We start from the raw sequence: 27,357 nt of genomic DNA on the forward strand, positions 1-27,357 counted from the left end.
TGGGTACAGGACACACATATAAACAAATGGAAAGATATTACGGTAAATATAAAGAAGAGATAGAAAGAAAGACATTTATTGGAATAGCAAGTGGAAGACTGGGGTAGGGGGAAATAATTGTCAACTTTAAAAATTTACCTGGTTGTTCCTCATGAGTATTGAGAGGAAGGGAAGAAGAATGAGAGCTAAAGTGAGAAGGAAAATAGAGATCATATATGGATAACTGAAGAAGGGTAAAGAAAAGGAGAAATAAGCTGGCTTGTGCAAAAACATAGATGCAGATGCAATCTGCAATTTTAGTAGGACTTTGAATAGAACCAATTATGGAGGAAGGTTTTAGGATTTGAAATGAAAATTGAACTGCTACTCTGATAAGCTGGCTAAAAGCTGGATTTTGTGCCCTCAATTTCTGAAATTAATTGTTTCATGTTTTGCAACCAAAAGGTTCTGAAGATGGTGTGTAAAGCCAAAAATTATAAAGGTTATTATGAGTTAAATGTTAAAAATCAACATATGGCTTTTTTAAAAAAAAATAAAATGTTTTCATATATTCTAAATAGAGGCACTTTCTTCAGTCCTCACCCCATAAGTTTACTTTCTAAAAAATATAGACTTAACGTCTGTAAATTGAACAAATATTTGTGAATTTAGTTGGAGATGGAGTTATTCATTCAGGAGATGACAGAACAGAGGAAATGTTTAATTATAAAAGAAATGTCATCAAATGTAAATGGTGTAGTATACCTGATAATAAACAATTTAGCTTAGAGTTTGGAATGCACAAATTTTGAAGAGTCAGACATTTCTTCCCATAAAATCAAAGCAACAGGGTCAAGGACATCTTAAATAAGAAGCTAAGTAACCTGAAATATTTTAATGAGAATGAGGACCTCTCTCTGTGTCAGGAGACAGCAGATTAATGAGTTATAACATTACAGGTAATATGCCGAATGACACATAGGAAGGCTATACAGGTAATATGTAGAATGACACATGATTTATCACATGCTCTAACCAGGGTATATAAGCTTCCCTCTACACATGTTGAGATCCACACTCAGGATCTTGTCTTGAACAGCAAACAAACCTCACCACCTCTGACACCATGATCTACTACAGCAAATACTATAGCCATAGCCTGAGCTATGGCTATAGTGGCTTTGGTGGACTGGGGTATAGCTATGTTTGTGGATGTGGCAGCTTCTGCAGACTGGACTATGTCTGTGGCTTCAGAGGCTATAGCTATGACTCTGGTTATGGAAGCTTTGGATATGGCTGCCATCGCTACCCATTCTTCTATGGATGATATGGATTTTCCAGCTTCTGTTGAAATCCTACTCCAGGAGCCCAATATTTGAGGCCATAAAAGAATTATCTAAGTCTGACTAAAATAACTATACCAAACAAGATCACCCAGGACCAAGCCAAGATCAAAAGTATTTAGTGTCTAAGATTTTAGGAATATTTATCATTTCATAATTGCCTGCTTCATGTTTCTTGTTGTCTCTTATTCATTCTTTCTTAACTGTGGGATTTATCTAATTCTTTTGCAATAAATTTTCCTAAGTTAAGACAGCATACATGGCTATTATTTTTTTTATTTAACTCACAATATCAATGTGATTATTTGTGATTGCACCTAATTGACAATGAAAAAACTAAACTACTCCATGAAGAGCTAAGGTAATAGGAGATCTTACACTCACCCATATGGCTAGATAGATAAACATAAACCATAACCCTCAGTTGAAATAAAGGTCTTTTTCTCTGAATGCTAAACCAGATCTTATTCAATGCTTTTATTTAGATAACATTGGTATTTAAAACCAGCACTGAAATATCAACTTTATATATTTTCATATTTAAAGTGAAGCTAACATGAAGAATAAGTGTTCTTCTGTTTTGTCCAAAATTGATATTTATTTAGCTCTTTCAGTGATAGGAAAACATGATGATAGAATAAAACTTCTCTCTAAATATACACTGAAAAATGAACTTCTTTTTGTGAATCTCTATCATGTTTTCCTCATGGTCTGCCATGGTGTGACATGACATTGTTCTTCAGTATTATCAGCACATTGAAATATTTTGCACTTCATCAGGGAAACTTAAAAATCATTGTCATTCCTTGGGAATGACATTTGATCAGGACATATTTTACATTTGGTAGTGTATATAGGTCCTTTTTTTTAAATCTGTATTGAGGTTATGGCTGATCTGAAGCTTTATACATTCTAGCAAGTGTCTTAAAATGCTGACCTTCAAAAAGTGGGTCACTTCTTGTTAGTACTTCAAATAAATATTTGACCGTGAAAAACACATAAAAAAATGTCAGCATTTTCCCAAAAAAAGTTATATATTTAGGTAGTGAAACAAAAGTGAATATCTTTTGTTTGAGTTATTAAATTCAATAAAACCAAGGCAATAATATAATGACAGAATTGTGAAGCTGGCTGGGGCACTGTAAAACTTAACAAAACAGCATCTTAGATGGGAAAGTACCTCCAAAAAGTAAAATGAATTGCTAATGATCAAAAATGGCATGAGCAGGACAGACTAAGACGAGAACCAGTTTTACTGAATACTAGACAGTCTGCTTCACCATGCTTCCTATCCCATTCCTTGAGCACTTCCCTTTTAAGTGTTATCAAATAAAACATCTTGAAAGTTCTGGCCATGTGTCTTTGAAGAGATAAATTATCACAGCTGGTGGACCACCTCTATTTATTTTGATTTGCAAATATTCCGACACAGAATGTTGAACTACCAATTTCTTTTTTTTTTAAACATCTTTATTGGAATATAATTGTTTTACAATGGTGGGTTAGTTTCTGCTTTACAACAAAGTGAATCAGTTATACATATACATGTCCCCATACCTCTTCCCTCTTGCATCTCTCTCCCTCCCACCCTCCTTATCACACCCCTCTAGGTGGTCACAAAGCATGGAGCTTATCTCCCTGTGCTATGTGTCTGCTTCCCACTAGCTATCTATTTTACATTTGGTAGTTGTATATATGTCCTTGACACTCTCTCACTTTGTCCCAGCTTACACTTCCCCCTCTCCCTTCCCCCTCTCCGTAACCTCAAATCCACTCTCTAGTAGGTCTGCGTCTTTATTCCCGTCTTGCCAATAGGTCCTTCATGACCATTTTTTATTTTTTTTTTAGATTCCATATATATGTGTTAACATACAGTATTTGTTTTTCTCTTTCTGACTTACTTCACTAGTATGACAGTCTCTAGGTCCAACAACCTCACTACAAGTAACTCAATTTCATTCTTTTTATGGCTGAGGAATATTCCACTGTATATATATGCCACATCTTATTTATCCATTCATCTGTCGATGGACAATTAGGTAGCTTCCATGTCCTGGCTATTGTAAATAGAGCTGCAATGAACATTTTGGTACATGACTCTTTTTGAATTATGCTTTTCTCAGGGTATATGTCCAGTAGTGGGATTGCTGGGTCGTATGATAGTTCTATTTTAGTTTTCTAAGGAACCTCCATACTGTTCTCCATAGTGGCTTTATCAACTTACATTCCCACCAACAGTGCAAGAGGGTACCCTTTTCTCCACACCCTCTCCAGCATTTATAGTCTGTAGATTTTTTGATGATGGCCATTCTGACTGGTGTGAGATGATATCTCACTGTAGTTTTGATCTGCATTTCTCTAATGATTAATGATGTTGAGCATTCTTTCATGTGTTTGTTGTCAGTCTGTATATCTTCTTTGGAGAAATGTCTATTTAGGTTTTCTGTCCATTTTTGGATTGGGTTGTTTGCTTTTTTGTTATTGAGTTGCATGAGCTGCTTGTAAATTTTGGAGATTAATCCTTTGTCTGTTGCTTCATTTGCAAATATTTTCTCCCATTCTGAGGGTTGTCTTTTGGTCTTGTTTATGGTTTCCTTTGCTGTGCAAAAGCTTTGAAGTTTCATTAGGTCTAATTTGTTTATTTATTTTTTTTCCATTTCTCTACAAGGTGGATCAAAAAGGATCTTGTTGTGATTTATGTCATAGAGTGTTCTGCCTATGTTTTCCTCCAAGAGTTTGATGGTGTCTGGCCTTACATTTAGGTCTTTAATCCATTTCGAGTTTACTTTTGTGTATGGTGTTAGGGAGTGCTCTAATTTCATTATTTTACATGTAGCTGTCCAGTTTTCCCAGCACCACTTATTGAACAGGCTGTCTTTTCTCCATTGTATATTCTTGTCTCCTTTATCAAAGATAAGGTGACCATATGTACGTGGGTTTATATCTGGGCTTTCTATCCTCTTCCATTGATCTAAATTTCTGTTTTTGTGCCAGTATCATACTGTCTTGATTACCGTAGCTTTGTAGTATTGTCTGAAGTCAGGGAGCCTGATTCCTCCAGCTCCGTTTTTCTCTCTCAAGATTGCTTTGGCTATCCAGGGTCTTTTGTGTTTCCATACAAATTTTGAAAATTTTTGTTCTAGTTCTGTGAAAAATGCCAGTGGTAGTTTTATACAGATTGCATTGAATCTGTAGATTGCTTTGGGTAGTAGAGTCATTTTCACAATGTTGATTCTTCCAAACCAAGAACATGGTATATCTCTCCATCTATTTGTATCATCTTTAATTTATTTCATCAGTATCTTATAATTTTCTGCATACAGGTGTTTTGTCTCCTTAGGTAGGCTTTATTTCTAGATATTTTATTCTTTTTGTTGCAATGGTTAATCGAGTGTTTTCTTAATTTCACTTTCAGATTTTTCATCATTAGTGCATAGTAATGCAAGAGATTTCTGGGCATTAATTTTGTATCCTGCTACTTTACCAAATTCTCTGTTTAGCTCTAGTAGTTTTCTGGTAGCATCTTTAGGATTCTCTATGTATAGTATCATGTCATCTGCAAACAGGGACAGCTTTACTTCTTCTTTTCCAATTTGGTTTCCTTTTATTTCTTTTTCTTCTCTGATTGCTGTGGCTAAAACTTCCAAAACTATGTTGAATAATAGTGGTGAGAGTGGGCAACGTTGTCTTCTTCCTGACCTTAGTGGAAATAGTTTCAATTTTTCACTATTGAGGATGACGTTGGCTGTGGGTTTGTCATATATGGTCTTTATTATGTTGAGGAAAGTTCCCTCTATGCTTACTTTCTGGAGAAATTTTATAAGTTAGTGTTGAATTTTGTCGAACTCTTTCTCTGCACCTATTGAGATGATCATATGGTTTTCCTCCTTCAATTTGTTAATATGGTGTATCAAATTTATTGATTTGCCTATATTGAAGAATCCTTGCATTCCTGGGATAAAACCCACTTGATCATAGTGTATGATCCTTTTAATGTGCTGTTGGATTCTGTTTGCTAGTATTTTGTTGAGGATTTTTGCATCTATGTTCATCAGTGATATTGGCCTGTAGTTTTCTTTCTTTGTAACATCTTTGTCTGGTTTTGGTATCAGGGTGATGGTGGCCTCGTAGAATGAGTTTCAGAGTGTTCCTCCTTCTGCTATTGTTTGGAGGAGTTTGAGAAAGATAGGTGTTAGTTCTTCTCTAAATGTTTGATGGAATTCGCCTGTGAGGCCATCTGGTCCTGGGCTTTTGTTTGTTGGAAGATTTTTAATCTCAGTTTCAATTTCATTGCTTGTGATTGGTCTGTTCATATTTTCTATTTCTTCCTGGTTTAGTCTCAGAAGCTTGTGCATTTCTAAGAATTTATCCATTTCTTCCAGGCTGTCCATTTTATTGGCATAGAGTTTCTTGTAATAATCTCTCATGATCCTTTGTATTTCTGCAGTGTCAGTTGTTACTTCTCCTTTTTCATTTCTAATTCTATTGAATTGAGTCTTCTCCCTTTTTTTCTTGATAAGTCTGGCTAATGGTTTATCAATTTTGTTTATCTTCTTAAAGAACCAGCTTTTGGTTTTATTGATCTTTGCTATTCTTTCCTTCATTTCTTTTTCATTTATTTCTGATATGGTCTTTATGATTTCTTTTGTTCTGCTAACTTTGGGGTTCTTTTGCTCTTCTTTCTCTAATTGCTTTAAGTGTAAGGTTAGGTTGTTTATTTGAGATGTTTCTTGTTTCTTAAGGTAGGATTGTATTGCTGTAAACTTCCTTCTTAGAACCGCTTTTGCCACATCCCATAGGTTTTGGGTTGTTTGGTTTTCATTACCATTTTTTTCTAAGTATTTTTTGATTTCCTCTTTGATTTCTTCAGTTATCTCTTGGTTATTAAGTAGTGTGTTGTTTAGCCTCCATGTGTTTGTATTTCTTACATTTTTTTTTTACTGCAATTGATATCTAGTCTCATAACATTGCAGTCAGAAATGACACTTGATACAATTTCAATTTTCTTAAATTTACCAAGGCTTGATTTGTGACCCAAGATATGACCTATCCTGGAGAATGTTCCATGAGCACTTGAGAGGAATGTGTATTCTGTTGTTTTCGGATGGCATGTCCTATAAATATCAATTAAGTCCATCTTGTTTAATGTATCATTTAAAGCTTGTGTTTCCTTATTTATTTTCATCTTGGATGATCTGTCCATTGGTGAAAGTGGGGTGTTAAAGTGCCCTGCTATGAATGTGTTACTGTCAATTTCCCCTTTTATGGCTGTTAGTATTTGCCTTATGTATTGAGGTGCTCCTATGTTGGGTGCATAAATATTGACAATTGTTATATCTTCTTCTTGGATCGATCCCTTGATCATTATGTAGTGTCCTTCTTTGTCTCTTCTAATCCTCTTTATTTTAAAGTCTATTTTGTCTGATATGAGAATTGCTAGTCCAGCTTTCTTTTGGTTTCCATTTGCATGAAATAACTTTTTTCATCCCCTTACTTTCAGTCTGTATGTGTCTCTAGGTCTGAAGTTGGTCTCTTGTAGACAGCATATATATGGGTCTTGTTTTTGTATCCATTCAGCCAATCTGTGTCTTTTGGTGGGAGCATTTAGTCCACCTTACATTTAAGGTAATTATCGATATGTATGTTCCTATTCCCATTTTCTAAATTGTTTTGGGTTCATTATTGTAGGTCTTTTCCTTCTCTTGTGTTTCTTGCCTAGAGAAATTCCCTTAACATTTGCTGTAAAGCTGGTTTGGCGGTGCTGAACTCTCTTAGCTTTTGCATGTCTGTAAAGCTTTTAATTTCTCTGTCAAATCTGAATGAGATCTTGCTGGGTAGAGTAATCTTGGTTGTAGATTTTTCTCCTTCATCACCTTAAATATGTCCTGCCAGCCCCTTCTGGCTTGCAGAGTTTCTGCTGAAAGATCAGCTGTTAACCTTATGGAGATTTCTTTATGTGTTGTTTGTTGTTTTTCCCTTGCTGCTCTTAATATGTTTTCTTTGTATATAATTTTTGATACTGTGATTAATATGTGTCTTGGCATGTTTATCCTTGGATTTATCCTGTATGGGACTCTCTGTGCTTCCTGGACTTGATTAACTATTTCCTTTCCCATATTAGGGAAGTTTTCAACTATAATCTCTTCAAATATTTACTCAGTCCCTTTCTTTTTCCCTTCTTCTTCTGGGACCCCTATAATTCGAATGTTGGTGTGTTTAATATTGTCCCAGAGGTCTCTGAGACTGTCCTCAATTCTTTTCATTCTTTATTCTGCTCTGCAGTAGTTATTTCCACTATTTTACCTTCCAGGTCACTTATCCATTCTTCTGCCTCAGCTATTCTGCTATTGATTCCTTCTAGAGAATTTTAAATTTCATTTAATGTGTTGTTCATCACTGTTTGTTTGCTCTTTAGTTCTTCTAGGTCCTTGTTAAACTGTTCTTCTATTTTCTGCTTTCTATTTCCAAGATATTGGATCATCTTTACTATCATTATTCTGAATTCTTTTTCAGGTAGACTGACTATTTCTTCTTCATTTGTTAGGTCTGGTGGGTTTTTGCCTTCCTCCTTCATTTGCCATGTGATTTTCTGTCTTCTCATTTTGCTTAAATTACTGTGTTTGGGGTCTCCTTTTCGCAGGCTGCAGGTTCGTAGTTTCCATTATTTTTGGTGTCTGTCCCTAGTGGCTAAGGTTGGTTCAGTAGGTTGTGTAGGCTTCCTGGTCGAGGGAAATAGTGCCTATGTTCTGATGGATGAGGTTGGATCTTGTCTTTCTGGTGGACAGGTCCACATGTGGTGGTATGTGTTGGGGTGTCTGTGGGCTTATTGTGATTTTAGGCAGCCTCTGTGCTAATGGATGAGGTTGTGTTCCTGTCTTGCTAGTTGTTTGGCATATGGTGTCAAGCATTGTAACTTGCTGGTGGTTGAGTGGAGTTGGGTCTTGGCAACTCCAACTCTCAACTCCAAGGTCGTTGAGATGGAGATGTCTGGGAGAGTTTTGCCATTTGATATTACATGGATCTGGTAGGTCTCTTGTGGATCAGTTTCCTGAACTTGGCTCTCCCACCTCAGTGGCACAGCCCTGATGCCTGGCTGGAGCACCAAGAGCCTGTCCTCCACATGGCTCAGAATAAAAGGGAGGAAAAGGGCTTCCCTGGTGGTGCAGTGGTTGAGAGTCCGCCTGCCAATAGAGGGGACACAGGTTCGTGCCCCAGTCCGGGAAGATCCCACATACCGTGGAGTGGCTGGGCCCATTAGCTATGGCCACTGAGCCTGTGTGTCCGGAGCCTGTGCTCTGCAACAGGAGAGGCCACAACAGTGAGAGGCCCACGTACTACACACACACAAAAACAAAACAAAACAAAACAAAACCAAAAAAATGGAGAAAAAAAGAAAGAAAGAAGAAGATAAAATAAGTTATTAAAATAAAAAATAATTTTTAAGAAAAAATATTTTGTAAGTAATAAAAAACAAAAACAAACACAAACAAAAAGAAATGGACAGACAGAACCCTAGGACAAATGTTAAAAGCAAAGCTATACAGACAAAATCACACAACGATGCATACACATACACACTCACAAAAAGAGTAAAAGGAAGAAAAATTATATATCATTGTGCCCAAAGTCCACCTTCTCAATTTGGGATGTTTCGTTGTGTATTCAGGTATTCCACAGATGCAGGGCACATCAGGTTGATTGTGGAGATTTAATACACTGCTCCTGAGGCTGCTAGGAGAGTTTTCCTTTCTCTTCTTTGTTCCCACAGCTCCTGGGATTCAGCTTTGGATTTGGTCCTCGTCTCTGTATGTAGGTCACCTGAGGGCGTCTGTTCTTTGCTCAGACAGGACGGGGTTAAAGGAGCAGCTGATTCGGGGGCTCTGGCTCACTCAAGCCGGGGGGAGGGAGGGGTACTGATGCCGGGCGAGCCTGCGGCGGCTGGCAAAGGCCAGCATGACGTTGCACCAGCCTGAGGCATGCCGTGCGTTCTCCTGGGGAAGTTGTCCCTGGATTCCGGGACCCTGGCAGTGGTGGGCTGCACAGGTTCCCCGGAAGGGAGGTGTGGACAGTGACTTGTGCTCGCACACAGGCTTCTTGGTGGCTGCAACAGCAGCCTTAGTGTCTCATGCCCATCTCTGTGGTCCGTGCTGTTAGCTGCGGCTCGTGCCCTTATCTGGAGCTCCTTTAAGCAGCGCTTTTAATCCCCTCTCCTCGTGTACCAGGAAACAAAGAGGGAAGTAAACGTCTCTTACCTCTTTGGCAGTTCCAGACCTTTTCCTGGACTCCCTGCCGGCTAGCTGTGGCACACTAACCCTTTCAGGCTGTGTTCACACCGCCAGTCCTCTCCCTGGGATCCAACCTCTGAAGCCCAAGCCTCAGCTCCCAGCCCCCTCCCACCCCGGCAGGTGAGCAGACAAGCCTCTCGGGCTGGTGGGTGTTGGTCGGTACCCATCCTCTGTGCAGAAATCTCTCCACTTTGCCCTGTGCACCCCTGTTGCTGTGTTCTCCTTCACGGCTCCGAAGCTTTTCCCCTCTGCCACCCACAGTCTCCGCCCGCAAAGGGGCTTCCTAGTATGTGGAAACCTTTCCTTCTTCATGGTTCCCTCCCTGAGGTGCAGGTCCCATCCCTATTCTTTTGTCTCTGTTTATTCTTTTTTCTTTTTCCCTACCCAGGTATGTGGGGAGTTTCTTGCCTTTTGGGAGGTCTGAGGTCTTCTGCCTGCGTTCAGTAGGTGTTCTGTAAGAGTTGTTCCACATGTAGATGTATTCCTGGTGTATCTGTGGGGAGGAAGGTGATCTCCGCATCTTACTCTTCCGCCATCTTGAAACTCCTCCGAACTATCAATTTCTAATTGAGCTTCTTTGTAAAAATAGGTTCTAGTAAATAGTGTTAAAGCCAACTCTACTTTTAAAAAAATATTATAATGCATTTGAAAAGCTTAGACTTGTTTACTGCACATATGGATGGATTTACTCAGCCAGATCATATCCTTTTATTCAACTCAGGAGAGGAATCGTAGCTTCATAGTAAATAGGTCAGGGTAGATATATTTCAGTGTCACCATTGGAGGATGGTAATCTTCAGTTTGACTGAATAAAACATAATTTCATACGAAAATACTTTACCCCCTAACTGGACAATAGAATCATAGTCTAAAGAAAGACTTTATGTAGCTAAAGAAAAACTATAATCAGTATAACTATTTGGAGAAACTGCTTAGCATTCTTAGTATAATGCAGCTTTATTATTATACCTCTTACTGGTACATTATATTGATTTGTGTTGGAATTAACAGAAGAACTCCAAAATCTTCTTTTAGGGAAAAGCTGTTACTGGTCCGGAGAAAATGCATCACAGGATCATCAGCACCACAACTGAGGGAAGATATGGCAGAATTAAATGGTCAGCATGTGACATCATTAAACCTGTTTGAGTTATTTCTGATTTTATGGCTTCCTGTTGACTTAATGAGAATGAAATATTGAAATTAACAACTGTCTTTTAATGTAGGATGAACAATAAAAAATGGAACAAGTTCTGAAGAGAGAAGACAAAGGAATTAAAAAATAAGAGGTGAGGTAGCCAAGAGTTTTTTAAGACAAAAAAGCATTAAACATAAAATTTAAAAATTAATAAACTGGACTCATTCTATTAAGAAATTCTGTTCATACATAGACATCACTTTAATGTGCAAAAACAAGCCACATATAGAGAGAAAATACTTTTAAAACAGATTTGACAAAATACTTTTACCCAAGTACTCTACAAATCAATACTAAAATATTACAAATGCAATTAAAAATAAACAAAATAATTGAACAGCCACTTCCAAAAGGTTATCTAGCTGATCAATAAATGTATATAATGGTCCCTAGTGTTATTACTCATCAGGTAAAAGCCAAATTAAAACAATGCTCAGCTACTACTACTTTCCCACAAGAATGATCAAAATTAAATAGTCTGAAAATAGCAAGTGTTCTCAAAGATTTAGAGCAAGTGGAGCTCTCTTACATTGTTGGTGGGACTGTAAACCTGAAAATCATTTTGGAAAACTATTGATAAGATCTAAAAAAACTGCTGTCAAAATCTAGAAGGATGGTTATCTCTAGAGAGTGAGGACAAAAAAAAAAAAGGAGCATAGAGACACTTTAGGTGTTAGGGCATGCTTAGTATGGGTAGTGTATGCCTATTTATAAGAATTCATCAAATTTTACACTGAAATTTATATATAATATATAATTCATTATTATGCTTTAAAAAAAACCAGTGCAAATAAAATGATGGTTATATGTTCCTCTAAATTCAGAAAGCCATTTGAGCTTATTCCTCCTTTAAATCTTTATTGTTTAGATGCCATCACAGAGTTACCCATGCCTGTCAGAAGCGTGATGCTTAATTTTAAAGACCTTAGAATTCATTCATCCTTTCAACACATATTTGTTGTGTTCTTATTACATGGTAGCTATTAAGAGAGGTAAATAAATCCAGTTGGGAGAATTCATCATTTGAAAATTACTTAAAAGACTAAAAGAACCTGAACAATACATTTATATAAAGTTCACACGAATTTAAGGACTAGAGCCAAATGTTAAACGCAAAACTAGATAAATTTAACCAGGTTTGGGATAAGCTTCAGCTATAAGTGACTAACTTCTTAGAGTCAGCTGAGGGACTTTTGCTCTCAATTGTCTTTTTCCACCCCTTATCTTTTAACATAACATCTACAATTTGGAGATGCTGAAGACATTTCCGATGTTAATGGTATCTTATTGAATTTGATAGAGCCCTTGGATTTGTATTATTTTTTAACATCAGAAACCTTAACAAACATTTAATATCTTAGTGAGACTAGTATGGTGCTTCCTGAGAATAAGGGGACCAAAAAAATAAATAAATAAAGCACAGAAAAAGCAAAGGGAATAAAAGGGAAAACAGTTTTCATAAAAGTAAAGATACAAGAAGAAGAAAAAGGAAGAGATTAACTACGTAACTATAGACTGAGTGAAAATTGATGGGTGCCAGAGAGAAATTTTATGTACATCACAATTTTACCTAGCCACCATAGCCTAATGGCTAATTGGAGGACAGAGGCTAGATGACATGTAAAAAGAGATAGTAACGTATATGTTAGAATGGCTGAAATTTAAAGCACTAAAAACAATTAATGCTGGCTTGATTGTGGAGCAACAGAAACTATCATTCATTGCTGATGGGAATGAAAAATGGTACAGCAACTTTGGAAGACAGTCTGGCAGTTTTTCACAAAGCTAAAAATGGTCTTATGGAAAAGATTCGGTAATCATTTTCCCTGGTATTTACTCAAATGGCTTGAAAATTTATGTCCACACAAAAACCTGAACAGAGGTGTTTATAGAAGTTTTATTCCTATTTGCCAAAGCTTGGAAGTAATCAAGATGTCCTTCAAGAGGTGAATGGATAAATAAATTGTGGTACATCCAGACAATGGAATATTATTCAGGGATAAAAAGAAATGAGCTATCAAGCCACAGAAGGATAAGGAGGAATCATAAAGGCTTATTGCTAAGTGAAAGAAGTCAATGTGAAAAGGCAAAATACTGTATGATTCCACTATGACATTCTGGAAAAGAGAAAACTATGAAGACAGTCAGAAGATTAGTATTTGCAGGAGTTTGGAAGGAGGGAGGGAAGAATAGAGGGGGCAAAGGGGATTTTTAGGGCAGTGAAACTATTCTGTATGGTACTGTAATAGAGGTTAATGACATTATGCATTTGTCAAAACCCACAGAACAGTACAACACAGAGTGAACACTAATCTAAACTACAGATTTTAGTTATTAATGTATTAATATTGGTGTGTATGTGTGTGTATGGCATATAGGAATTCTGTATTTCCTGCTCCATTAATCTGAAAACTTAAAACTATTCTTCAAATAAAATTTATTAATTAAAAAAAGGATATTGTATAAGATAGATATATGGGTGAATAAACAGGAGGAAATGGTGAATGTAAAGACAGGGAGGAATATGTATACTTTGGAGGCAACTTGGGTAGATGACATGCCAGAGAATAGGGTCAGGATTTGAGAAGATAACTTTTAATATGCTTTTAAAGCTACTTTTGAAATAAATTTTTGATTACTGTGATTTGCCATCAGTTTCTGAACAATTTTATCCCATGGTTGTCAAAGCCCATAGAAGGGTACAACACAAAGAATGAAGAATAAACTATGGATTTTAATTAATAATTATGTCATTATTGGCTCATTAACATAAAAATCAAAAATGTTTTTTATTTTTTAAAGTAGCATGAAAAGTAAAAAGTATGTCAGTTATGATGGTCAATGTTCTAAAACTAAATAAAAAGTAGATTTATTTTTCTAAAGTTCCTTACTAGTGTTCACAACAGTCAAACTGGTTCTTTCCAGCTCTCAAATGTTTCTGTTTTCTTATTTCTGAAATAAATAAATAATTCAGTTTTGGGACAGAGGAAAATATGCTTTAAAAGGATATTATTGATTACAGAACTTTGACCAATTTCTTTGGTTTAATTTTCTTAAGTGAATTATCTAAAGAAAACCAGAGATGATGAAATATTTAATTGAAAACCACAACACAATCAAACCTGATTGGTATGCCTGTCTATGAAGAATAGTATTTGGGGTCTGATATGTCTAGACTTTGAAGATACAGCATTCCTTCTTATAAAGTGGTTCAATAACTTTTTTCACCTGCTTTCTTGAGGTATAATTGACAAATATAATTGTGTATATTTAAAGTGTGCCAAGTGATGATTTAATAAAGTGATGCAATAACTTTTAAGAGACACCCTAACTAGGTAACAAAGTGATCCCAAATATTTTAATTAGTGTGAGGCCTTCTCCCTGTGTCAGGGGACAAAGAATTAATGAGTTATTCCAAGTATATATATAATGTAAACATGACATAAAAGGAGGGTATACACATGATTTATCACATGCTCTGACCAGGGTATATAAGCATCCTTCTACACATGCTGACATTCATACTCAGGTTCTTGCTTTGAATAGCAAACCAAACTCACCACCCCTGACACCAAGAGCCATTACAGCAACTATTACGGAGGCCTGGGCTATGGCTATGGAGGCTTTGGTGGTCTGGGCTATGGCTATGGTTGTGGATGTGGCAGCTTCTGCAGACTGGGCTATGACTGTGGCTTCAGAGGCTATGGATATGGCTCTGGTTATGGAAGTTTTGGATATGGCTGCCATCACTACCCATCATTCTGTGGAAGATAGATATGGATTTTCTAGCTTCCACTGAAATCTTACCCTAGGAGCCCTATATCTGAAATTACATGGGGCTTTCCAAATCTGATCTCAAAAATTGGACCACAAAGATCATACTGGAGTTATCTGCACAGAAGTATCTAGCTTCTCAGAATTTTGGACAATTTTTCAATACACTCCTATACCTCCACCATAATCCTAGACTCCTCTAATATTGTTTTAAAGCTAACTGGATTATCTGTTTACCTTTCAGTAAAACATTAAATTTGAAAACAAAATATGTTTTTTGTCTTGTTCATGAAACTCAATTATATGGAAGTGATGATGGTTCCATTCTACTCAATTGTCAGTAAGGGATGGTATCTCCTTGGCTTAGAATCATTTTTTCTTCCATATACCTCACAAATATCCATACAGATAGAAAGACTGACATAAAGACTAATTCTAGACTAATATGAAAAGATTTTTTCAAAACTGTTAGTGATTTAATATTTTTACATCTCTTGCTTTTGTTTAGATAGTATTCAGATTTAAGTCAACAACAAAAAGCAATGCCGATTTAACATATCTATATATTTATTTATCAAATACATGTGTTTTATTTAACTTAACTCACATTTCTCAATTCAGTCCAAATGCATAATGAATCCTTCCATTTATTCAAAATCTATTTGGCTTTTTATTGTAAATGCAAATACATGGTAATAGATCAAACCATCACTAGGCTATGAAAGTAAACGACCTTTCCAAATTTTTTATATTTAGTATAATCCACCCTGTGTATCATAGTCTTCTACACATTATTTTCTTTGATATTTTCATCAAGCAGCTGATCTATAAGTAAATAATGAACTAGGGTAACGTTTTTCATATGAGGTCATTTAACTGAAAATATTTTAACTAAGACTTTTCTGTTAGCTTTCCTATATTCTTACTGAATCTTCATGACTTGACATGGTATTCTTCTTTACTACCATCATTATATTGGCCATTTTTTCAACCTAAGAAGGGAAAAAAACAAAAAGACATAATCGTGAACTAATTTATTTTTTATCTTAAGCTGATAACAAGCACAGCTATATCCAAAGAGCTTTCCTATAAATCTGAATTTCAGTTAAATCTGAATTTCCCCTTATAAAAATGGACAGGAGGGGACATTTCATTGGTGAAATAAGAAAAATATGTAAGCAAATACCAATTTTTTCCTAAAATAAAATGATATATTCAGGTAATAATATAAAATTAAGATTTTTTAATTGAGGTATACTTGACATATAACATTCTACCAGTTTCAGGTAAACAACATAATGATTCAATATTTGTATACAATATTTGTATACACCACAATAATTCTAGTTAGCATCCATCACCACACACAGTTTCATTTTCTTTTCCTGTGATAAGAACTTTTAACATTACTCTCTTAGTAACTTTCAAATATGCGATATAGTATTATTAACTATAATGACTATGCTGTACATTATATCACCGTGATTTACTTAGTTTGTAACTAAAAGTTTGCAGCTTTTGACCTCCTTCACTCATTTTGCCCACTCCCAACCCCCTCACTCTGGCAGCCACCAATCTATTCTCTGTATCTATGAGGGGATATTTTGTTTAAACTGGTCAAATATATTTGATTCAGTCAGATAGCCGTATCATAAACAAACATTAAATGTCAGCAGTGCTTTGTACTGCATTTCTCAGCTTAAAAAAATCTCAGAAAAGTAATTGGTTTCTATAGAATTATATATTAACTCTAGTGATAGCATCAGGACCAAGGCCAAGATCTTCTGAATCTAGGTGCCAGAATGCAGCTGCCTTCTTCAGTTTATTTTCCCCATTCATACAAGCAAATGGAGTATCTTGAAAGCTTTGCTCAGCTTCCATGAACTTAGCTGAATTTATGGGGGATGTGAAAGAGGATTCACCTTCTTAGATAGAATTACCATTTTTATAACATTTTATTCTTATAGAACATATAAAAAATAAAACTCAGTTTCAATGTTAGCTTTATCTAGATTTCACCTATATCTATATCTATTATATTTATACATGTATACCTATATTTATACAAGATCAAAGTCTTCATTTGAAAGGTACATACTTAACCTACATAAAGAGAAATTTGCTCAGGCATTAGTTATCACCTATCCTTTCAATCAATTCAGTCTGGGTGTTGTAGAGTCTCAGTGTACAGAGCAGGTGAGATAGAGTTGTGTGGCTCCATTTTGCACACTTAATGAGGTAATAGTTCCACAGTCTATGGACATGCCTTATAGGTCTAAAAATAAAAATAGCCATCAACGTCATTAGACTGGGAAACAATCTAGTGTGCATGATACTCCTAGTGAAATACATTATCATTATTTTATTACATCCTATTTTATGATTTAATTAATTATGTCTAAGAAACACATTTTGAATTCATGGTAGAAGTGCCCTTAGCTTCCTAATAAAAGCTACAATTTGGCCAGTGGAAGAATATATTTTCATCATTTAGCACATCAACTCAGGATCTGAGCTTCACAATCAACTGATTGTCTTCTTGTAGAAAACTCCCAAAAAGATTAACAAAGAATTGTGCAAGTCTTTGAGTCCACTGAACTAACAACAACAACAAAAAAAAACACAAAAAAAATCTCAAAAGAAATAAACATTTTTCAGTTTTCAAAGATAATTAGTATCTAAAGGATATTATAATTGTTTTATTTTTTAACCCAGAAAAAAGTCAATAAAAAATATTTGGCTCATATATTTCACAGCATTGTTTCACAATTTTTTGTTCTTAATTATATATTGAGATAATATTATTTTCTTTGAAAATACACAAATAAGTCATGGTATATTTCATTATTGAGATTTTTTAAAAATTTGTAAAATCTATTGGATTTTATCTCATGTGAGCATAGCTATTTTCATTGGAAATAAGAACATAAATTAGCCCTCATCACAGACAATCTAGCAAATTTACTTAATCATTCATGGGATTCTTAAACTTGTTAGATTTATTTGTGATCATTTGACTTCAAAATGACTCACTGAGGAAAAAAGATAGTTTTTGCCAACTATTTTCTTTTTCAGAATAAAAAATAAAGATGGAATAACGTTTGCTAAAGGAAAAAACAGGATTTAACAGTAGGATTAATTATTCCTTTGAGTTAAATATTCCTTTAAAACCTGAAAGCCATTTGAGTCCATAATTCAACTTAGAGAATTATTACAAGTTGTGTGTCATGCAGAATTTATTTTTTCATTAATTCAACAAATATTTTTTGTTTGGAAAAACAGTAAACAAATCCAGTTAGGGAAATGTATTATCAAAAATGTTATAAAAACACTAACTCTAAAAGATATTTGCGGGGAGTTCCCTGGTGGGTTAGTGGTTAGGATTCTGGGCTTTCACTGCTGGGGCCCGGTTTCAACCTTTAGTCGGGGAACTGAGATCCCGCAAGCTGTGCAGCAGGATAAAAAAAAAAAAAAAGACATTTGCACTCCCATGTTCACTGCAGCATTATTTACAATAGCCCAGGTATAGAATCAACCTAAGAGACAAGTGATGGATAAATGGATAAAGAAAATGTGTTACATATATATGTGTGTCCAAGATATGGGCACATCTAGTGGGGCTTAAACTTGGAATGGGTTTACTGTCTTCACAGAGCAAACTGAGAAACAGCAGAAGACTGGCCCACTACTTCATATACCTGATTCCTGTCTCAGTCATTTCATCACTGCACATTCATTTTTGGAGATTTCAAGGCAAGAGGATTTTAAGAAGCCCTGTTAAAAAATATTGTATGATTTTAAGAGCATACAAACATATATATATATATATCTCTTAAATTTAAAACCTTAATGAATAAGTAACTATGAAAAAAATATTTGCTGATTACCTGAGAAAAAGTAAGGGTCTGGTATACACAGAATTGGAAAAGAAAAATTTAAGAGCAAAATTATTATGATAAAATTAGAGACGTGAGTAGAGGGATAAAATATTGATTGGAAAAAGTGGGTAAGAACAAAAGACCTAGCTGGTGCAAGCATGTATTGGGAATGAACGTAGAATGAGATTTAAAGAGATGTTTAATAAGAGAATGATATATGGATTACAAAGAAGCATAGAGAAGAGAAGAAAAATGGTAACTGTGTAGCATAGAGCCAAGATCATCTGCATTTTTAGATCATATTTTGGGTATTGTCCATTCTGGAAAAGTGGGTAATTGTGTAAAGGGAATATTTTTTAATGGTTTTCAGACTGGTTTTGAAAGTGAGTTTGTCTTGTGTGTGTATATATATATGATATATATGTATATGTATATATATTTTATATGTATATACAAATGGGAAATAAATTTGATATTTATTTGGAGAATTTTATAGATTTAAAAACTTTAATCTTGGGCTTCCCTGGTGGCGCAGTGGTTGAGAGTCCACCTGCCGATGCAGGGGACATGGGTTCGTGCCCCGGTCCGGGAAGATCCCACATGCCACGGAGCGGCTGGGCCCGTGAGCCATGGCCGCTGAGCCTGCACGTCCGGAGCCTGTGCTCTGCAACAGGAGAGGCCACAACAGTGAGAGGCCCGCGTACTGCCAAAAAACAAAAAACAAAAAACTTTAATCTTGATCAGCGTATTTAAATCTAGGTGGAATTAATACACAACAATCCAAAAAATGCTATGAAAATGAGAAAATATTTAATGAGAAAACTCCATCAAATATGAATGATGTAATATGCTTAGTAATGAAGAATTCTATTCAGGGAAGTTTTATTTTGTGACTTTGAAGACAGATTTTTTTTTTCTCATTAAAAAAGACTGTAATGAGTTCAAGGGCCTTTTGACCAGGCAGCTAACCAAGTTCAAATATTTTAATGAGTGTGTGCCTTTCCTTGTGTCAGCAAACAGATGAACAATTTGTCTCAAGTAAATGAATAATCTGGAATGATACAAAAGAATGGCCACATGTTTTACCACATGTTCTGACCAGGGTATATAAGCATCCCTCTATACATGCTGATGTTCACACTTAGGTTCTTGCTTTGAACAGCAAACCAAACTCACCACCCCTGACAGCAACTACTATGGAGGCCTGGGCTGTGGCTATGGAGGCTTCAGTGGTCTGGGCTATGGCTATGGCTGTGGATGTGGCAGCTTCTGCAGGTTGGGCTATGGTTGTGGCTTCAAAGGCTACGGACATGGCTCTGGTTATAGAAGCTTCAGATCTGGCTGCCATTGTGGTCCATTGTGCTATGGAGGTTATGGATTCTCTAGCTTCTACTGAACTATGGCCCTAGTAATCCAGTACCTGCTACCATGAGTGGATTTGACACAACATTATTCAGTCAATGAATTGAGATTACCCTAGACCTATTTAGCAAGAGAAACAAGAATTTCAGAGAATTTATTATTTGTAAGCATGTCTGCCTTATGTCTTCTGGCATCTGTTAGCTTGGGCACTAACAGATGATGTATGTTGACTACCAATAAATGACCTAATTTGAAATAGAAAATATAGCTCTTTGGGGTTCATTTAACTCAGTTATGTGTACATACCTATATGTATTTTTGTTATTTGTCAATTATAATACAAGGATTATCTCCTTTAATTTTTTTTTATAAAAACAAGTCATGTTAGACACACCTATTTATAGTTGCTAGCCATCCATATTATTAAAACTGTAGTCAGAGCATACTTGCATTTCACACATATTATAATACATATTTCTAAATTTTTAGAGAATGTAAGCTCTGCTTTTCTGTGAATCTTTGAATTATATGTTATCTTCCTTTATTCATAATCTGCTTTCATCTAGTTTGTTATGCATGTAAGATAAGACTGACTTAAATTACTTAAAAGTCATTGACAAATTGGATAATAAAAATCTGAACTTGGACACGCAACTCATCTCATTTATCCTTTTATGGGAACACTGTCCTTCATCTTCATCATCATTACTACACTGAAGTATTTGTAATCCAGTAAGAACAATAAATGAATGGACATATCATCAAGGAGCAAAACATTGTTTACCTTCAACTGACCAAAATTACCATTCAGTAATTTTTTTAAATTTATATAAAGATGAATTTCAGTCAAACATTATCTCTTCAAAAACAATCATTTTATTGCAACATAAGAAATAAGGAATAGAATAGGTAAAATACAAGATTTCCTAACTAGTTTTCCTAAAACTGAATGATATCTTCAGGTAATGATATAAACCAAATAATATTTGGTATAAACTGGGCAAATATAACTTTAAAAAAGGACTAAAATTAAATCATAGAGTTAAAAAACTGAAAGGGATATTAGAACTCTCTAATGCTGCCTCATAATCTTGCAGGCAGGGTATCTCAGAATAAATGATTTTCCCTTGAAAATTAGTGGTAAGACTAGGGTCTGAACCCTGTTGTCCTGAGTCCCAGGACAACTATACTATGTTGAGTCTCTCTTTATGTATTTTCTCTTTGAAGGTTGTCAAATAGACCATTTAAAATGTTCTGTTCATGGTTACAAGAGGAGCTAAATTATGACAACTGATTTTTGAAGATTGGTCCCTTTACCTTGATTAACACCTGTGCTTCTTTAACATTTTTATTGTTCTGAGATAGAGATTGTACTTATAATTTTCTAGTCTATCTGCTGTTGAATGTAACTAAACAATGAGCAATGTTAAAACTCAAGTCTAAGTAAAAACAAGACACAACAAAACAAAAAACCCATGACTTCTTCTTTTAGTCATTGCTACCTAAAAGTTGTATGTAGCTTCACAGTGGGCTGAGCAGGAGAAATAAAGACAAGTTACTCTACTGAAGGATCAGACTATGTACTTTGACCCAGGAGGACAAAATTTCTATTTTCCTTTCACTTGGTTAATAACTCTAGGGACAGTATCCATGGGGCTGACAAGGAGTAAATAATCAATACAATCAAACAGTATTATTATTGTTGCTGACATTCTTAGTATAATCAATATTATCATAATTCTGTGCTAAGATTGCATTGATCTATGTCTTAGGTGGGAGAAAAATGTTTTGAATTTATAACAAAAGACTTCTTTACTTCCAGGGAAAATGTGAGAACATTTTTCACTCCATGAACTGAAACTTAGGTCATGAGTTAAAACTTTAAAAAATATAATGACAATCCAAATCTGCTTTTGATCCACTGATTGGACAGAAAAATAATAACTCCCCAAAGAAATTTCCAACATGACTTTTTCTCTTGTGCATGTGGAGGAAAAAAATACAGATTTGTTCCATATTTTTCAAACTGTTTTTTCTTGCTTTTGCAACTAATGGACATTTATGAAATATGCATACCTTTGTCACATGTTTTCTTTTTTGAAAACACATTTAGCATTATTGTTATTGAAGATTTTCATTTATATCCCATATTCTTTCCATATATAAAGTAGAGACAGTCTTACACATTTAAAAAAATAGCTCTTAATCATGGTCGCATGCTCTGACAGAGTTACTCAAGAAGAATGTGAAATCCTTAATGTTATGTAATTTATTCATATTTGTAAATTATTCATTAAAAATAAAAAGATTCTTATTTTCAATTGGCTGATTTTCTGAAATGAGGAATAAAAATGGAATAAAGTAGGGTTAGAGTAATATGGAGTTTAAAGCCTTATACTGGATTAAATGCTAGTCTGTAACCAGAAAGCCTGTTGGAACTCATGTCAAACTTAAAATATTTCTAGAATAGCCAGTGAATTGCTCAGGTTATGATATGCATGTTCCTTGTTTTAATATTAAAGTCTTATAATTCTTTAAAAAATAACTGTTGCTATGCTTTATTTAGATACTAGGGTCAGCTTAATGAACAAACCTGTCAAAAAATATGTCATCCAAATATTACTTATAGATCTCAGCAAAAGTTTAGCAATATGGTTATAGTCATATAAGACATGTTTTGTGAATCTCAAGTTTCAAGATATGGGCACACTTACCTAGGGCTTATTCAGGTATGGGATCAACTTTGGGTATTAGTAACTACCTCTCTGGGCTGAGGTGAGGAACTCTGTGAATATCAGGCCAAACATTTCCAAAGAGTGTCTCCTTATTCTCTGTCCATTTTTAAAATTATGCTTCATATTTAGATAATTTAAGTATTCCAGATTGTACAAGTCCTTTTAAAATTCAGATGATTTTAGGAGTTGAAATATGTTTTAAACAAGTATCAATATCTTATAGAAAGGTCTAGTTGATATTTTAGAAAAGACTAGTAACAAAAAATTGGCACAGACTAGGTAAAGAGAAGACAAAGGCAAATGTAATATATTGCCTATGAGATCTAGATGGAAGGAATGCAGTGTTGATTTGAGTATGTAGGTTAGAGCCCAAACCATTTTTCTCTATTCACACTTTTACCTGGATGCATAATGAATCATGGAGGGAGGAAGTTGGATGATGTTCAAAATGGAATTCGAAAAAGATGTAAAGTACATGGATAAATGATGAAGAGGAGAGAAAGAGAGAAAATGTGTGGAGGTGAGTATAATCTGCATTTGGAGCAGCAGTGAGACTAGAACTTATTCTGGGGAAACTGTTCAGGATATTAAAAAAAAATAACTGTGCATGAAGGTTTTTCACAAGATGGAGTTTTGATCACTGTGATAGTCTCTCCATTTCTGAGTCCAATTCTGCTAGTTTTTAAACCAAAACAAGTATGCTGGTGTGTAAAACCAAAAATAAATCTATCATAGTACATGGTCAAAGTTCTAAAACTCTAGAAATCAAGTGAGCTTTTGTTGTCGCTTTCTGGTATACACAGCAAGTGAACCAAATCTTTCTGGACTTAGAATATTCTTTTATCTTTTGAAGAAAGGTTCATCCTTTGTGTCTCATGCTGCAAAATATGTGTGCCTTTTGACAAAATTAATCAATTTAAATGTCTTGATATTTCCTAGAATCAGTTATGACAACCCTCAAATGCCTGTGATGAGAAGATAATTAGAAATTCAACAACATTTAATATAACTGATGTTAAGTGACTGGTGATAAAGAATTCAATTTAAGGTTTGGTATGCCTATACTTTAAAGAAAGAGCAATTCATTTTAAGAAAATTAATGCACCTATCTCAGGAACAACCTAACTAGGGAGCCAAGCTGGTTAACACATTCTTAATGAGTATGGTCAGAGCATCATAGATTAAGGAGTTTTCTTAGGCAAGTATAATTCATGAATGAAACCAAAGGATGGCCACCTGTTTTATCACATTCTCTGACCAGGGTATATAAGCCTCCCTGTAAAGATGTCGACATTCACACTCTGTGTCTTGCATGGAACAGCAAACTCACTCACCACCTCTGATACCATGAGTCATTACAGCAACTATATGGAGGCTTGGGCTTCAGCTATGGAGGCTTTGTTGGCCTGGGCTGTGGACATGGCTGTGGACATGGAAGCTTCCGAAGACTGGGCCATGGCTGTGGCTTCAGAGGCTATGGATATGGCTCTGGTTATGGAAGCTACAGTTACAGCTGCTGTCACCATCCATCGTGCTATGGAGGATATGGATTCCTTAGTTTTTACTAAAGAAAATGGAAATTGGATGCAGAGGGAAAACCTCCAAATTTGTTTGGTCCTATTTTGTGCTTTCATCCCCAAAACATCCACCCTATTTTATCCAGGATCAATTAATAGCATTTATCAATGGTTACAGTGCTGCTATGAATATTTGGTGACTTTTTACCTCTGAAGCTGCCATCTAAATGCATAGTCAATATGTATCACCATTCTAGTTTGATATCCTCATTTTGGTTTACTCTTCTTGCCACCATTACCATGATGTTCTCTTTCTAGCAAGACCACAGAGAAAACTTGTATTTTGCTTTTGTCTAATAAACTGATACTTTAATAAAATATAAATGTTTCTTTCTGATGCTTTTATTTTTTTAACTCCTTCTTTTGAAACTAATCTAAAAAATTTACTTGTGAAGCAGTGAGAGCTGTGGTTACATGTTATAGTATGATGCAAATGTTTCTAGTTCACCACATTATATAAGCTTGAGAACACCTAGGGTGTCAGTTAACACTAAATGAAATTAACGTGTCCCTGTTTACTCACTTAGGATATCAGCCCCCTCAAATGTCCCTCAAATGTTCCTAGAATGACTAAGGATTCTGGGGTTCTCATATTTGCATTCAAGTGCATCCTTCTGTGTGACATTGCTGTTAGCTAAATATCTTCTTTTTTTAAGACTTTTTTCTTAGAGCAATTTTAGGCTCACAGCAAAATTGAAAAGTAGGTATTATGATTTCCCACATACTCTCTGCTCCCACACACTAGCAATATCTCCCTAGAGTGGTATACTGATTACAACTGAAGAACCTGCATTGACATATCATAATCACTCAAAGTCCATAGTTTACCTTAGGTTTCATTCTTGGTGTTGTACATTCTATGGGTTTGGACAAATATACAATGGCATGTATCCATCATTATAATATCATACAAAATATTTTCACTCTCTTAAATCTCTTCTATGCTACTCTTATTCATCCTTTCTCCCACTGAATATATTCTTGGTACCACTGGCCAGACATGCCTTTGCTTTATTTCCAAACTTTCTCTTGGACAAGGGGAGGTGATGGGGAAGTATCACTCATTTCCTGGGAAGGAACTACATTTCTATAGTTGGCATCTACTGAAGGCCATTGTCCCTTACAAGGCTGATCCACTTAGCACTGCCAGGATGCACTTGATCATAGAGGTACAGTGTTCTATGGAAAATAGGGGTGGGGGATCTTTTCTCATTTCTTTTTGCATTCTATTAGAGTGTTCTTAATATTCTATACATTTTCTCATGAATGGATGATGGTACAAGTCAAACCTGAGTAACACAAAAGATGCTTTGCTGATAAGAGTTTCTCATGGTTGTCAACTCTGGCTCCATTACTCTGTCAAGGTCAAGAAAATTTGTTGGCTCTTTCTTCTTTCAAGATTTATTCTCTCCCAGAAAATTCCTCAGTTTCTCTAGAGGGACTTTCTTTTTAGCTTATTTCATCATTCACCACTTGGAACAAGCCTTTTGGAACAAAAACAGTGAACACAGATTGAATCCTCCTCTAGAGGGTTTCTTAGCCAAAAGGCCAGAGCAGCCTGTTTCACCAGTTTGTCCAACATGACCAGACATGTCTGAATCCACTTAAATTCATACTTGGACCACTATTGCTTGCCTCTTGAGAAATTCTTTTCATCCTTTTGTAAATCTAAAGGAAGAGCATTACTGTATGAAAAATTGCCCACTGAAAAAGTGTTACTTTTTAACCTACACTGCAGTTTAGATTTCAAATTAAAAAAAAACAAACAAACATGAGAAGCAAAAGAAAAAAAAATAAATGAAAAAGAAGAATTCATAGATCAAGGGCTCAGTGTCTTACATAGAAGATGGCTTACATCATGGGGATGACATGAAGCTCAGAGTGAACACACACCCAGTGCTATTAGCTGGAAGGCGTCAACTCAAAGAATCTCCAGAAGATCCCTTTGTATGCATTTAACCTTGCTAGTGATATATAAGCTTTGTATTTTCATGCATAAAGCTTAGTATGTTCTAAATCCCTTGGATAAAATAGAAGAGTTCTTCAGATAATTATTTTGTCCTTTAACTAAAAAGGGCAATGGAATGATCCTTGTAGATTAATAATGATGATAATTGTAGTTCTTGTTCTGTATGATTCATATCTTTGATTTTCATTTTCTATTGTCTAAAATTTAACAATATGTGAATTGATTTGTATGTACTCTGATAAACATACAAAACATATGAGCCTTCTAGAGGACTATTACTTGGAATATATAGTATGTGATTGCTCAACTTAATTTTCTCCAGACAGATAGTACCTCCTACTAAGTATGACCTTGTATACCATGTATGTTATGTTTAAATATTGGCCTTATTTGAAGGTGTTTCTGATTTTTTGAACTGTCTAGATGCTAGTAAATTGGATTTGTGCCCAAACATAATTAGTGATTCTCCTGAGTGTCATATCTTTTAGAAGCATATTGCAAAAGTGACGTTTATGTCCTTGGTTAGCTTGTAAAAGAATTGGAAACCAGGAACATGAAACATTTTAAAATTGCGATCACTAAATAGTTCTGTTGAGAGAATTTTGTTTATATCTATTATGTCCGTAATACGTTAGAAAATAAGTAGGGGAGAAATCTCTTGATTAAAAATAAGGTCCTAATTTTGAAGAAAGCATAATAGTGTTAGTTTTATCCCTGGTATGCTAGTAAATAAAGGTTGCATAATTTAGGATCCAAGATTAATGTTAAAGGATAGAGTGGAGGGAGAGTAATTTCTTGAAATGTGGATACAAAAAGTAAAATTTCTTACCCCCACTAAAAAGGGTTTTAGAGGCATAACATTCATAATCACAACTCATTACAGCTTAAATTGGTCACAGGAAATCTAATGATAAAAATAAATATAAAAACTCTTTAATCAATGAAAAGTACTCTATTAATATGAAAGGGCAGTTTAGTAAATATTTTATCATATGTATGTATAGAATAAAAGTTCAGTATACCTAGTCCATTTTCCAAGTCTGAATCAAAGCTTATTTTTTTTTAAATATATTTAACAAATATAATTGCTGGTCTCCAAATGAAGGGGCCTAGGCTAAATCTATGAATCCGCCTATAACTGTAGCTATGAACTTGGAGATTCTGAGGCTTAATATTGGCATATATTTAGTTATGTTCTTGCCAAACACCTTGCTATGGGCTGTAGAAACCATGTGAACTCTATTGTCCAGTTTGTTG

The 27,357-nt window shown here is 35.1% G+C and overlaps 1 protein-coding gene across 1 annotated transcript; it reads left to right on the top strand.

Annotated features, from left to right (window-relative positions):
* Positions 1 to 1,145: 1,145 nt before the first annotated feature.
* On the top strand, positions 1,146 to 24,122 carry LOC309962494 (uncharacterized protein; the record flags this gene model as incomplete). The annotated part of the gene is made up of 3 exons (XM_082840380.1): positions 1,146 to 1,325; positions 14,352 to 14,560; positions 24,026 to 24,122. The coding sequence occupies 3 exons, from the start codon at positions 1,146 to 1,148 to the stop codon at positions 24,120 to 24,122; spliced, it is 486 nt and encodes a 161-aa protein (XP_082696506.1).
* Between the last annotated feature and the right edge of the window lie 3,235 nt (positions 24,123 to 27,357).

This window comes from Leucopleurus acutus (genome assembly GCF_964270905.1).
Source record: "Leucopleurus acutus genome assembly, chromosome: 5".
Classification (NCBI taxonomy): domain Eukaryota; kingdom Metazoa; phylum Chordata; class Mammalia; order Artiodactyla; family Delphinidae; genus Leucopleurus; species Leucopleurus acutus.